This window comes from Narcine bancroftii, chromosome 5 (genome assembly GCF_036971445.1).
Source record: "Narcine bancroftii isolate sNarBan1 chromosome 5, sNarBan1.hap1, whole genome shotgun sequence".
Taxonomy (NCBI): Eukaryota; Metazoa; Chordata; class Chondrichthyes; order Torpediniformes; family Narcinidae; genus Narcine; species Narcine bancroftii.
The window spans coordinates 178608041-178622341 of record NC_091473.1 but is presented as its reverse complement, the minus strand read 5'-3'; the positions used below and the strand labels follow the sequence as shown (position 1 = coordinate 178622341).

General features: G+C 48.7%; 1 protein-coding gene across 1 annotated transcript in view; it reads right to left on the bottom strand.

The window, feature by feature from the left end:
• The window catches only part of grip2b (glutamate receptor interacting protein 2b), a 95734-nt gene that overhangs the window by 70415 nt on the left and 11018 nt on the right, over positions 1–14301 (bottom strand). Inside the window, exons 8-9 of the mRNA XM_069942410.1 lie at positions 6335–6410; positions 776–921 (exon numbers count right to left, since the gene is read on the bottom strand). Coding sequence (XP_069798511.1) covers positions 776–921; positions 6335–6410 — 222 coding nt within the window. The remainder of the gene's footprint in view (positions 1–775; positions 922–6334; positions 6411–14301) is intronic.

The following is a 14301-nucleotide window of genomic DNA, read 5'->3' as shown; positions in this document are numbered from 1 at the left end:
AGAGAACCTTGATGGGATGCAACGTCACATCCTTCTTTATGGACTCCTTGTTACAATACTGCATCACTTTGCTGGGGTTCTATCTCATCGGCTCCTTCCTGGGAGAATGGTATTAGAGGGTATGTATTACAGGCTCTTTCTTGAAGCACAATATCACAGGCTTCATGTTGGCCTACTGTATTACAGGTTCTGTATCAGGTTGTCCCCACCCTTTCCTTTCCTTCTCCTATCTTAGTCCTCTGCCCTCTCCCCCTAGAACTTATCACCTGTTACCTCTTACCTGTGCTCCTCCCTCTTGTCCTCCCCTTTTTCCTTTCTGCCCCCTCCCCCTTTACCTTTATATCCAGGCACTTCGAAGGAAGGGCTCAGGCCCAATATATTGATTGCCTTTGACTTTTTGTGGATGCTACGTGACCTACTAAGTTCCTCTGGCACATTTGTGCTCTGTGCTCTCCAGACGAAGGGGAGGCTATTCACTGCTCCACTGGGGCAAATCCTTTGTTTGCACTCCACTGGATGTTTTGGAGGATGAGCAGTGACTGGCCACTGGTCTCCCCTTGCCCCCGAATTCTCTGGTGTAAGCTCATCACCACCTTGTCTTGGCCCACAGTTGGTTAGACCGATGTACCTTCTCTGGATGATGTTGGTTGCAGTTTAGCCAAAGTTCTCTGCACAGAGCCTCTGCCAGCGGAGAGCGCACTGTTCCAAAACCACTCCCCCCCCCATCCCCCTGAATTAAAAGGTGGTCCCCACCAGCAGGTTCCGTGCTCCTCACCTATCATATTCACGTCATACTCGATCTGATAGACCGCTTCCTGGCCACACTGTCGGAGGATGCTGATGGCCTCTCCGTGACTGACGTTGTGAAGTGGAATCCCGTCCACACTCAGCAATCTGTCGCCGACCTTCAATGTCCCCTCCCTGTAGACAAACAGAAAGGAAATAACGTGTCTTTTTTTTGCCATTGCTTTCTGCTTTTTCTGACTGAGCATGGACTGGGTCACTGGTGCCTGGAGCCTTAACACCCCAGTGCTGGGACTACCACAGACATTGGAGCCTGTCCGCTCTGCTCGTGAGTTCGAAAAAGAAATGGCAGCATCGCCACTGGTGCAGACCCAGGAGAGTGGGGAATGGATTCACAGCGCTGCACCAAAGGGTTCAACCTTCCCATCCTACTGCCAATAGTTCCATATAGGCTTTAAGGGAGCTAACAGGGTTCTATTTTGAAATTCTGCAACTGCAGGGTCTGTGCCCAAGATGGCAGCATCTGTCCTGGGCAGCAGGCACGAGGGGTTAGCAGACTCTTCAGACAAGCACAGGGTACCAGAAATGGGGAGAAAATCCCCTGTTGAGAAGGAGGAGGAGAGGAGACATCCCTTCAGAAGGGTGACCGCGGCAGTGGACCAGTGAGGGGCACAATGGCTGAGGGGCCCACACAGGTTGTGGGCAACCTGTGGTCAAAGGACCCACACGAGCTGGGAGTTGCTGGCAAGTGACTCATGGGAACCAGGTATCGGAACCAGGATTTGAGAAGGTGCTGAGACCAAGAAGGGCTCCCAAAGGGCCTGGGGCCTGAAAGCTTCCTGATCATGTTGGAGGTTTGTACATGGAACTCGGGTTCCGATGGATCTTACTGGCGTCTGTGGGATCACTGGAGGTGAATCCATGGGCATTCAGTGACTAGGAAGGGACTCTATTTTGCTTCTCCTTCTCTCGAACTGTAAGAGGTGCCAGCAAAACTAATGACAACTTTTTGTCTGCCTAATGGTAGGCAAAAGTTACATTTTTAATGTATTGTTGTGTGGCAATAAAAGGAAACTTGAAACCTGGATCGTACAGCAGTTAGAAACAGTACAAGGTACAAATGGCGACTCTTTGTCTGTCTTACGACAGTCGTAGGGTAATATTACATATTCTGTATTATCATTATGTAGTGAACTGCGAGTCATTTGAAGTGTGGTGTACTGACAACTGGTCCTGCCTCCCAGCTCCTCCCCCCGGGGCTTGTATATAACCCTGGTTTTCTGCCTAAACCCAGAACTCCTCTGAAGACTGTTCATGAACCCTACCTGTGTTGTAAGCTAATAAAAGCATTAGTTCTCCCTCCAGTCGAGTGTCAGCTTTTATCTACGCCACAATTTTATTAGCTTACAAACAAGGATGGAGGCGTTGCTGAGGAGTTCGCATATTGGCTAGACTGCTTCCAGGCCTACCTGAACGCGACCAGGGATGTCTTCCACACAGCCGAGCTCCGGAGGTCGACGCTCATCTCAAGAATAGGGATGAAGGGGTACGTAGTCTTCCAAGACTGCCCGACATATGAGGCTGCCATCGAGGTTGAAGGCCCAAAAAAGGTCTTAGCAAGGTACCGGCTCGCCCTACACTGTCAATTGACAACAACCTGCTGGATCTGCGGATGCTGGCTAAGAAGTGCAGGTAAGAGGCCACTTCGGGCTGCGTCCGGGAAAATGAACAGATCCGGGACACTCTGGTCACAAGGGCCTGCTCGAGATATGTGAGGCAGTGACTGCTCGAGTAAGGAAGGAAGGATCTCGCAAGCAACATCGAGCTGGCCAGATCACTGGTACATGCCAGTCTTGAGAACGATGACCTCGAGGCCAGCGAACTCGCGCACTCGGGTGAGCACCTCCAAGGACCAGGGGCACCCACTCTAATGGCTGCCACTTCCCGAACCCAGGAGTGCTTTATCCGTGGCAAGGGACAGCACCCCCGTGTCTACTGCCTGGCCAATGACTCGGCGTGCTCCAGCTGTGGGAAGAAGGGACATTGGGCGAGGGTCTGTCGCGCGAAGCGAGGTCCGGGAAGTCCACGGCCTGTGCCGTTCCTGGATCCAATTCCAGCCTCAAGCCATCTGCCCCGGACTTGCCTGAGATCGCTTGCTGCGCAACCTGCCACCTATGGAAATGGCATGTAAAGGCTTGGCGGCCATCATCATCGTCAGAGGAGGAAGGAGGGTGGCCATCTTGCCGCGCCATGAGGTCAGCACCATCTTACCGTACAGGTCGACTCAGGATAGAGGGGGCTACTTGAGGGAAGAACATGGTGTCTCTGGCAACCTGGCATCGCTGGTCCTCGACCAGAACAGACCGCAGCAGCTCAGCAACTCGATGGTGTCGGTGAAGGTAAACGGACATTCGACCAAGTGCCTGATTGACACAGGCTTCACGGAAAGTGTCATAGACTCACGGACTGTGCAAAAATATAACTTAAAAATGTACACGTCTAATTACCAAATCTTCCTAGTGTTCCAGTCCCATTCAGTGCAAGGACAGAAACATTGTATAGTTCATCAGTCATTGGAAGGGGAGGAATTTTGTAAGTTTTGCATGTACATTTTAGATGAATTGTGTGCTCCAGTATTGTTGGGTCTGGACTTCCTGTGTCACCTTAAAAGTGTGACCTTGGAGTTTTCTGGTCCTCTTCCCCTGGTAACGGTCCAGAACAGAGGGCCCTCAAAACCAGGACCCACTGGCAGCCTCTCCGCGCTGAACATCGACCCCCCGCCCCTGTTCCCAAACCTGTCTGCCGACTGTAAACCCATCGCCAGCAAGAGCAGGAGGTACAGCGCGGAAAACAGGGAGTTTATAAAGATGGAGACCCAGCGCCTGCTGGAGGAGGGGATCATTGAATCCAGCACCAGCTCGTGGAGAGCGTAAGTGGTGTTAGTAAAGAGGGAAAACAAGTCCAGGTTAGTGATTGACTATAGCCAAACAATTACCAGATACACACTCATGGACGCATAACCCCTCCCTCGCATTTCAGATATGATGAACAATATCGTGTAGTATCAGATCTATTTAACCATCGACCTGAAAGCTGCCTATCACCAGCTGCCAATCCATTCTGAGGACTGCCCATGCATGGCATTTGAGGCTAACATTAGTCTCTTATCAGTTCCGGAGGGTCCCTTTTGGTATCACCATTGGGGTGTCTATTTCCAGCGGCAGATGGACAGGATGGTAGATGAGTACAGGTTGAAAGTTACCATCCCCTACCTCGACAATGTTACTATCTGTGGCCACACCATGGAGACCATGACGCCAATCTCCAGAGCTTTCTTCAAGTGGCGAGAGCCCTGAATCTCACTTACAATTCTAACAAGTGTGTATTCAGGACTACACGACCGGCTATCCTTGGCTACGTGGTGGAGAATGGCGTCATTGGCCCAGACCCTGAAAGGATGCACCCTCTGTTACAGCTTCCCCTCCCTGGAACCACAAAGGCTTTGAGGAGATGCCTGGGGTTTTTCTCATATTATCCCCAGTGGGTCCTTCAATACGCCGACAAGGTTCATCCCCTCTTAAAGGCCACCACTTTTCCCCTTTTGACCAAAGCCCAGACACCTTTTAATTACCTCCAAAGTTACATTGCGAAAGCTACCATGCATGCGGTGGACGAGAATGTACCTTTCCAAGTGGAAAGCGATGCTTTGGACACAGCCCTGGCCGCTACTCTCAATCAGGCAGGCAGGCCTGTTGCCTTTTTCTCATGAACGCTTCAAGGCCACGAGCTCTGGAACCCATCTGTGGAAAAGGAGGCTCAGGCACTATTGAACCTGTAAGCCACTGGAGGCACTACCTGGCTGGTAGAAGATTTATGCTCCTCACAGACCAGTGCTCTGTCACATTCACGTTCAGCAACGCCAAGAGGGACAAAATCAAGAATGACAAAATTGCTAGGTGGAGGATCGAACTCTTCACCTATAGTTTTGACATTGCCTACTGGCCAAGGGATGCTGTGCCTCTGCACACACCAGTCAACAGTGGACCATTCACAATGAGCTCTGCCATCCAGGGGTCACCCGCATGGCTCATTTTGCCTAGTCCCGCAATTTGCTGAACTCAATAGAAGACATCAGGGAAATGACCAGGTCTTGCCAGGTCTGCGCTGAGTGCAAGCCACACTTTATTGCCCCGTGAAAATGCACATGATTAAATCATCCAGGCCTTTCAAACAGTTCAGCATCAATTTTAAGGGACCTCTCCCCTCCACGAACGGGAACATCTACTTTCTCTCGGTCATCAATGAGTACTCCCGCTTCCCGTTTGCCATCCCTTGCCCAGACATGTCCGCCTCGTCCGTTATGAAGGCCCTAGACTCTATTTTTACCCTGTTCGGGTATCCTGGCTATATTCATAGCGACCGGGGCTCAACCTTCATGAGCGACGAGCTGCATCAGTACCTGCTGGTGAGGGGCATTGCGTCCAGCAGGACAACCAGTTACAACTGCTGGGAGAACAGGCAGGTTGAAAAAGAGAACGCCACGATCTGAAGGATGTCAAAATTGCCCTGAAGCAAAAAGGCCTTCCAGACTCACACTGGCACGATGTCCTCCCCATCGTGCTCCACTCAATTCAGTCACTACTCTGCACTGCAACCATTGCTACTCCTCATGAGCTCATGTGTACATTCGACAGAAGGTCAGCATCAGGGACTACACTCCCAGACTGGCTCACTAGTCCTGGTCCGGCACGTGAGAAGAAGCAAGACCCACCCCTGGTGGAGAGGGTGAAACTGCTCCATGCCAACCCCTACGTGGAGAACCCGGATGGCAGGGAGGACACCGTCTCCATCAGGGATCTGCCACAAGCTACAGAGCTTTTTCTCCCCACTCCCACTCAGGGCCTCAGGGGATCCCATTCAGGAGAGTGAACCCCCCCCTCTATCCTTGAGCCGGAGCCCATTATCCTTCCATCACAGGTGGACCAGCAGACTCAAGGAGCCAAAGGTCCCCCGGTGCTAAGGCGCTCCACCAGGATCTCCAGACCCCCGGACTGCCTGAATCTGTGAATAGTATTGTAAATATTTCTCTTCTGTGTCTATTCCCGGCTTCTGATCCTTGTTCTCTTCATCCACAGACCCTTAATTCTGAAAGAAGGGGTGAATGTAGTGAACTGGGATTCACTAGAAGTGTCCTGTATTGACGACTGGTCCCGCCTCCCAGATCCTCCCCTGGGGGCCCGTATATAACCCTGGTTTCCTGCCTAAACCTAGATCCCCCACTGAAGCCTGTTCATGAATCCTATCTGTGTTGTAAGCTAATAAAAGCGTTAGTGCTCCCTCCAGTCGAATGTGAGCTTTTATCAACACTACACATTGCATGACAAAAAGGCACCTTGACTGTTGAATCTTCTGTATATTCGTGGTGTTAAGGGCAGCATATCCTTCTGCCACGTATCGTGACTAATTACATGCTCCTCAAAAACACCACAGAACAACAACAACCTGAAAAAATGATATCCAAAAGGCAAATTGGGCTATGCCAGCAGTTTGCATCCCTAACGCTGGGGGATTTGTCAACAAACACGCTTACCTGTCTGCTGGTCCGCCGAGCCGCACATGAGTCACTACCAGTGCGCGGGACTTGTTCCAATCTTCATGGGCTCCACCTGCAACAATAATTTCCTCAGTTCATATCCTGAATGAGGTACCCTCCTTCTCCCGCACCAGCGGTGACCTCAACTAGCAGTTGAGCCACCGGGCTGAGCAGGTGTACGGGAAGGTCAGCTGCTCGAGACCCCTGTCAAAACACTTCCGGCAAAGAGTCATGTAGATGGTCAGTCCCTCATAGGAAGGAAAAAGACTCAACAGAGAAACCATGAGAAAAACATAAAGCGTAGTCTACCACATGGCGACAATATCAGAGGGCAAACCCCTCCCGCCAACTCTCTTGAAACTGCAGATTCCCTGTTGCGATTTTTAGTGGTGACTGAGTCTACCTTTGAACATTTATCATGAACTGGCTTTCAAGCATTTTGATGAAGGTCTTCTCCAAACGCAGGCCAACAAATTCAAGGACAGTTTCTTTTTTGTTGTTATCTGACTCTTGAAATTACCTCTTGTTTGTAAAAGATGATGCTCTTGAACTGTTTAACTGAACTTTTCTCTATACTCTATACTAAACCTTGTCCTGTTCCACTGACAATAAACCCTGTCCTGTTCCTCCGACACTATACCCTGTCCTGTTCCACCGACACCATACCCTGTCCTGTTCCACCGACACCATACCCTGTCCTGTTCCACCGACACCATACCCTGTCCTGTTCCACCGACACCATACCCTGTCCTGTTCCACCGACACCATACCCTGTCCTGTTGCACCGACACCATACCCTGTCCTGTTGCACCGACACCATACCCTGTCCTGTTGCACCGACACCATACCCTGTCCTGTTGCACCGACACCATACCCTGTCCTGTTGCACCGACACCATACCCTGTACTGTTGCACCGACACCATACCCTGTACTGTTGCACCGACACCATACCCTGTACTGTTGCACCGACACCATACCCTGTACTGTTGCACCGACACCATACCCTGTACTGTTGCACCGACACCATACCCTGTACTGTTGCACCGACACCATACCCTGTACTGTTGCACCGACACCATACCCTGTACTGTTGCACCGACACCATACCCTGTACTGTTGCACCGACACCATACCCTGTACTGTTGCACCGACACCATACCCTGTACTGTTGCACCGACACCATACCCTGTACTGTTGCACCGACACCATACCCTGTACTGTTGCACCGACACCATACCCTGTACTGTTGCACCGACACCATACCCTGTACTGTTGCACCGACACCATACCCTGTACTGTTGCACCGACACCATACCCTGTACTGTTGCACCGACACCATACCCTGTACTGTTGCACCGACACCATACCCTGTACTGTTGCACCGACACCATACCCTGTACTGTTGCACCGACACCATACCCTGTACTGTTGCACCGACACCATACCCTGTACTGTTGCACCGACACCATACCCTGTACTGTTGCACCGACACCATACCCTGTACTGTTGCACCGACACCATACCCTGTACTGTTGCACCGACACCATACCCTGTACTGTTGCACCGACACCATACCCTGTACTGTTGCACCGACACCATACCCTGTACTGTTGCACCGACACCATACCCTGTACTGTTGCACCGACACCATACCCTGTACTGTTGCACCGACACCATACCCTGTACTGTTGCACCGACACCATACCCTGTACTGTTGCACCGACACCATACCCTGTACTGTTGCACCGACACCATACCCTGTACTGTTGCACCGACACTATGCCCTGTACAGTTCCACCGACCTATACCCTGTACTGTTCCACCAACACTATACCCTGTACTGTTCCACCAACACTATATCCTGTACTGTTCCACCAACACTATACCCTGCACTGTTCTACCAACACTATACCCTGTACTGTTCCACTAACAGTATACCCTGTACTGTTCCACCAGCACTATACCCTGTACTGTTCCAATAACACTATACCCAGTACTGTTCCACCAACACTATACCCTGTACTGTTCCACCAGCACTATACCCTGGACTGTTCCACCAGCACTATACCCTGTACTGTTCCACCAACACTATACCCTGTACTGTTCCACCAACACTATACCCTGTTTCTTTCTTCTTTGGCTTGGCTTCTCAGATGAAGATTTATGGAGGGGTAAATGTCCACATCAGCTGCAGACTCGTTTGTGGCTGACAAGTCCGATGCGGGACAGGCAGTCACGGTTGCAGGGGAAAATTGGTTGGTTGGGGTTGGATGTTGGGTTTTTCCTCCTTTGTCTTTTGTCAGTGAGGTGGGCTCTGCGGTCTTCTTCAAAGGAGGTTGCTGCCCGCCGAACTGAGGCGCCAAGATGCACGGTTTGAGGTGATATCAGCCCACTGGCGGTGGTCAATGTGGCAGGCACCAAGAGATTTCTTTAGGCAGTCCTTGTACCTCTTCTTTGGTGCACCTCTGTCACGGTGGCCAGTGGAGAGATCGCCATATAACACGATCTTGGGAAGGCGATGGTCCTCCATTCTGGAGACGTGACCTACCCAGCGCAGTTGGATCTTCAGCAGCATGGATTCGATGCTGTCGGCCTCTACCATCTCGAGTACTTCGATGTTAGGGATGAAGTCGCACCAATGAATGTTGAGGATGGAGCGGAGACAACGCTGGTGGAAGCGTTCTAGGAGCCGTAGGTGATGCCGGTAGAGGACCCATGATTCGGAGCCGAACAGGAGTGTGGGTATGACAACGGCTCTGTATACGCTAATCTTTGTGAGGTTTTTCAGTTGGTTGTTTTTCCAGACTCTTTTGTGTAGTCTTCCAAAGGCACTATTTGCCTTGGCGAGTCTGTTGTCTATCTCGTCGATCCTTGCATTCGATGGTGCAGCTGAGATAGGTAAACTGGTTGAGCGTTTTGAGTTTTGTGTGCCCGATGGAGATGTGGGAGGGGGGGGGCTGGTAGTCATGGTGGGGAGCTGGCTGATGGAGGACCTCAGTTTTCTTCAGGCTGACTTCCAGGCCAAACATTTTGGCAGTTTCCGCAAAACAGGACGTCAAGCGCTGAAGAGCTGGCTCTGAATGGGCAACTAAAGCGGCATCGTCTGCAAAGAGTAGTTCACGGACAAGTTGCTCTTGTGTCTTGGTGTGAGCCTGCAGGCGCCTCAGATTGTACTGTTCCACTAACAGTATACCCTGTACTGTTCCACTAATAGTATTCCCTGTACTGTTCCACTAACACTATACCTTGAATTGTTGCACCAACACTGTAACTTTTACTTTGTACCTATTACTGCAATACATGAAGAAATTATTATGAAGTGATGACAAAATCAGCTAGCTCTGTAAGCAAGATAAATTCACAGGGATGGTGTACAAAATAGTCTTTCCAGTGTTTGCAAACTCTTGTATCCTACGAAGGTTTTTGCTCCAATAGCCACAGGTGGGAACTCTCTGCGTTTGCTTGGACTGTTGAACAAGGCTTATTAAATTTCGAAATACAGCACCGTAACAGGCCCTTCTGGCCCACGAGCCCATACTCCCAGATTCCCCAATTAACCTACAAACCCCATATGTTGTGGAAGGTGGGAGGAAACCCGAGCAGAGACAAGGAGAACATACTATCTCGTTACAGACAATGGTGTATACGAACTAAGGTCACCCGCACCATCATAGCATTGCGCTCACCACGACACCAACCATGTCGCCTTATTCCCACGTCTTCTGTTGGAACTGGAGGTAGAGAACCATAGATTTATACAGTGCAAAACCAGGCCTTTTGGCCCAACTCAGAGTCAGAGACCAAGGGCAGGTTACACAAAAGTACACAGAGTGGACCCCCCATTCATAACATTGGGGCTTAAGTCTCGCATTTGGGATATTCTCATTCTGCTTTTAGAGGTGTTGCATGGGCAGAAAACTGTGAGTTCAAGTCCCTCAATAATCAGCGTGTAATCTCTCAGACCAGTGTTATACTGAGGTACTGCTGGCCCACTACTGCCTTTTCATCTTGTGCCCTGTCAATATTCACTGCAAGAAGCCTTGATTTCCTAGTTAGTGAACTTGCTATTCTGCATTTCCCACATTCAAACAGCAGACACAGTGCAGAAGCAAACCCTTTGGAAATGTCCCAAGGCGAGTAAAGTTGCTGGATAATGAATTTAATACCGCATCACACTGTGTTAGCAAAGCACTTTTTTAAAATTGCAACTGCTGCTTGGTGGAAGGCTTTTTGTAAATAAAGCGGGTCCTAAAAATGGCAGCACTGCTGGAGCTGCTGTATCAGCCACGCGGACTCGGGAAAATGGAAAGCGGAGTCACAGCACTCCATGGCAGGGCTTATCCGCCCAGTTCCAATGTCAGCAGCTCCGTACAGGCATTAAACAGCCTATTAGAGGAGCTGTCAGTGTTTTTAAACTAAAATTCTGCAACCATGGCGTCTGCGACCAAGATGGCGGTGCATGTGGTCGGCTGCAGCCACAAGGGTTTGCCGACTCTGGGGACCAGCTGACCTCAACTGGGCACCAGAAATGGGGAAAACACCCCCATCCCACCTGATGACAGGAGAAGCCTGACCACTGTACAGGACAGTGACCGCTGCAGCAGACCAGTGAGGGACTCGACATCTGAGGGATCCACATAGGCTGCGGGCAGCTTGTGGTTGCTGGATCAACATGGGATGCAGGCTGCTGGAGACTGGTTCATGGGAACCAGGTATCGGAGCCAGGATTCAAGAGGCCACTAAGGGAAAGAAGGGCTCCTGAAGGCCACTGAAGGCTTCCTGATCATGTTGGAGGTTTGTATCCCATGCTTGGGTCGCTGATGAATCGAACAAGAAACCATGCGGTGGCAGAGACTGCAGGAGCCCAATCCATGGACACTCTTTTGTTTCTTTTTCTCTCTTACTGTAAGGGGCTCCAGGCAACACTAATGAGCTGGTGAGGCTAGAAATAGGAGGATAATGCAGCTTAACACATGACTAAAGACATGATGTAGGAGGGAGAGTTTCAGGTTTCTAGATCATTGAGCTCTCTTCCAGGGAAGGTGGAACCCATTCCGATGGGATGGTTTGCATCTGAACTGAAGGGGGACAAATATCCTTGCGGGCAGGTTTGCTCGGGCTGCTCTGAAGGATTTAAACCAGATTAGCAGGGGGAGAGGAACCAGAGTGTTAGAAAAGACAGAGAGGTGGAGAAGGGAAAAGATGATGTTAAATTGCATGCATTATTAGAAGTCAATGGGTTGAACGTGGTGGAAATATTCTCAGGTACATCTATTTCAATGCAAGGAGTATTGTAGGAAAGGCAGACAAGCTTAGAGCACGGATTGGCACATGGAGTATTGATATTGTGGCCGTTAGTGAAATTTGGTTGCAGGAGGGACAGGACTGGTAGCTCAATGTTCTGGGATTCCGTTGCTTTAGATACGATAGAATGGGGGGGGGGGATGAAAGTGGGAGGAGTGGCATTACCTGTCAGGGAAAATTGCAGCGGTGCTCAGGCAGGACAGAGCAGAGAGCTTGTCTACTGAGACTATATGGGTGGAGATGAGGAATGGGAAAAGTAATGACAACATTCATGGGGTCGATTATAGATCACCCAATTGTCAGCAAGATTTGGAGGTTCAGATCTGTAGAGATATAGCAGACAGTTGCAGGAAACAAAGTTTTGTTAATAGGAGATTTTACCTTTCCACATATTGACTGGGACTCCCTTACTGCAAAAGGGTTGGATGGCTTGGAGTTTGTCATATGTGTTCAGGAAAGTTTTCTAATCCAATATATAGGTGTACCAACTAGAGAGAGTGCACTACTAGATCTCCTCATCTCCTGTTTGGGAACAAGACAGGACAGGTGGCAGAGGTATGTGTAGGGAACATTTTGGGTCCAGTGATCATAATGCCATTAGTTTCAAATTAATTGTGGAGAAGGATAGGTCTGGGCCTTGGGTTGAGATTCTAAATTGGAGAAAGGCTAATTTTGATCAAATGAGAAAGGATTTAGAATGCATGGATTGGGATAAGCTGTTATTGGGCAAGGACGTGCGAGTTAAGTGGAGAACCTCCAAAGGTGAAATTTTGAGAGTACAGAGTCTGTATGTTCCAGTTAGGATCAAAGTCAAGGTTAGAAGGCATAAGGAACCTTGGTTTTTTAGGGATATTGGGGATCTGGTTCAGAAGAAAAGAGAGGTGTTTAACAGGTGTAGGCAACGTGGAGCAAATGAGGTATTTGAGTGTAAAAAAAAATGCAAGAGAAACCTCAAGAAAGAAATCAGGAAGGCAAAAAGAAGGCATGAGGTTGTTTTGGCAGACAATGTGAAGGAAAATCCAAAGGAATTCTACAGGTATATTAAGAGCAAAGGATAGTAAGGGACAAAATTGATCCCCTTGAAGATCACAGCATTCGGCTTTGTATGGAGCCAAAGGAGATGAAGATCTTAATTTTTTTTTTAACCCCTCAGTATTCACTAAGGAAATGGGCATAAAGTCATGGGAAGTAAGAAAGGGAAGCAGTGGTACAAATCAAAGAGGAGGAAGTGCTTGCTGTCTTAAAGCAAATAAGCGTAGATAAATCCTCAGGGCCTGACCAGATACTCCCTTGGAACTTGAGGGAGGCTAGTGCAGAAATTGCAGGGACTCTGGCAGAAATATTTAAAATGTCCTTCTCCATGGGTGTCAAATCAGAGGATTGGAGGGTAGCTCATGTTGTTCCATTGTTTAAAAAAGGCTCCAAACTAACCCTGGAAATTGTAGGCTGGTGAGCCTGACGTCAGTAGTAAGTAAATTATTGGAAGATATTCTAAGAGATCAATATACAATTATTTGGATAGTCAAAAACTCATTAGAGATAGTCAACATGGCTTTGTGCATGGTAGGTCATGTTTAACCAATCTTAGAGAGTTTTTTGAGGAGGTTACCAGAAAAATTGAGGAAAGGCTGTGGATATTGTGTACGTGAACTTTAGTAAGGCCTTTGACAAGATTCCACATTTGACATTAGTCAGGAAGGTTCAGATGCAAGGTAATGGTGAAGTAATGGACTGGATTTGACAATGTTTGAACGGGAGAAGCCAAAGAGTAGTGGTGGATGATTGCTCATTAGTCTAGAGTCCTGTGACGAGTGGTGTGCCTCAGGGATCAGTACTGGGACAGTTGTTGTTTGTAATGGATAGTAATGTGGTATATTGGATCAGCAAGTTTGCTGTTGACACTAAGATTGGAGGTGTTGTGGACAATGAAGAAGATTTTCAAAGCTTGCAGAAGGATCTGGAGCAGCTGGTAAAGTGGGCTGAACAATGGCAGATAGAATTTAAAGCAGACAAGTGTGAAGTGTTGCATTTTGGAAGGACAAACCAAGAAAAGACATACATGGTGAATGTTAGGGCATTGAGGAGTGCGGTAGAACAGAGAAATCTGGGAATACAGACACAGAATTCCCTGAAAGTGGTGTCACAGGTGGACAGGGTTGTAAAGAGAGCATTTGGTATATTGGCCTTCATAAATCAAAGTATTAAGTTCAGAAGTTGGAATGTTATGTTATAGTCGTATAAGACTTTGGTGAGACCAATTTTGGAGTATTGTGTGCAGTTTTGGTCACCTAACTACAGGAAGGATATCAATAAGATAGAGAGGGTGCAGAGAAGATTTACTCAGATGTTACCCGGACTTCAAGGACTGAGTTACAGGGAAAGGATAAGCAGGTTGGACTTTTTTTTTTTACTCCCTGAAGCGTATAAGAATGAAAGGATATTTGATAGAGATATTTAAAATTATGAGGGGGATATACTGAGTAAATGTAGATAGGCTTTTTCCAATGAGGGTCAGTGAGATTCAAACAAGATGACATGGGTTAAAGGTGAAAAGGGAAAGATTTAGGGGAACTTCTTCACTCAGAGAGTAGTGGGAGTGTGGAATGAGGTTCCAGCTGTAGTGATGGATGCAGGCTCGATTTTAACCCTTAAGGGAAAT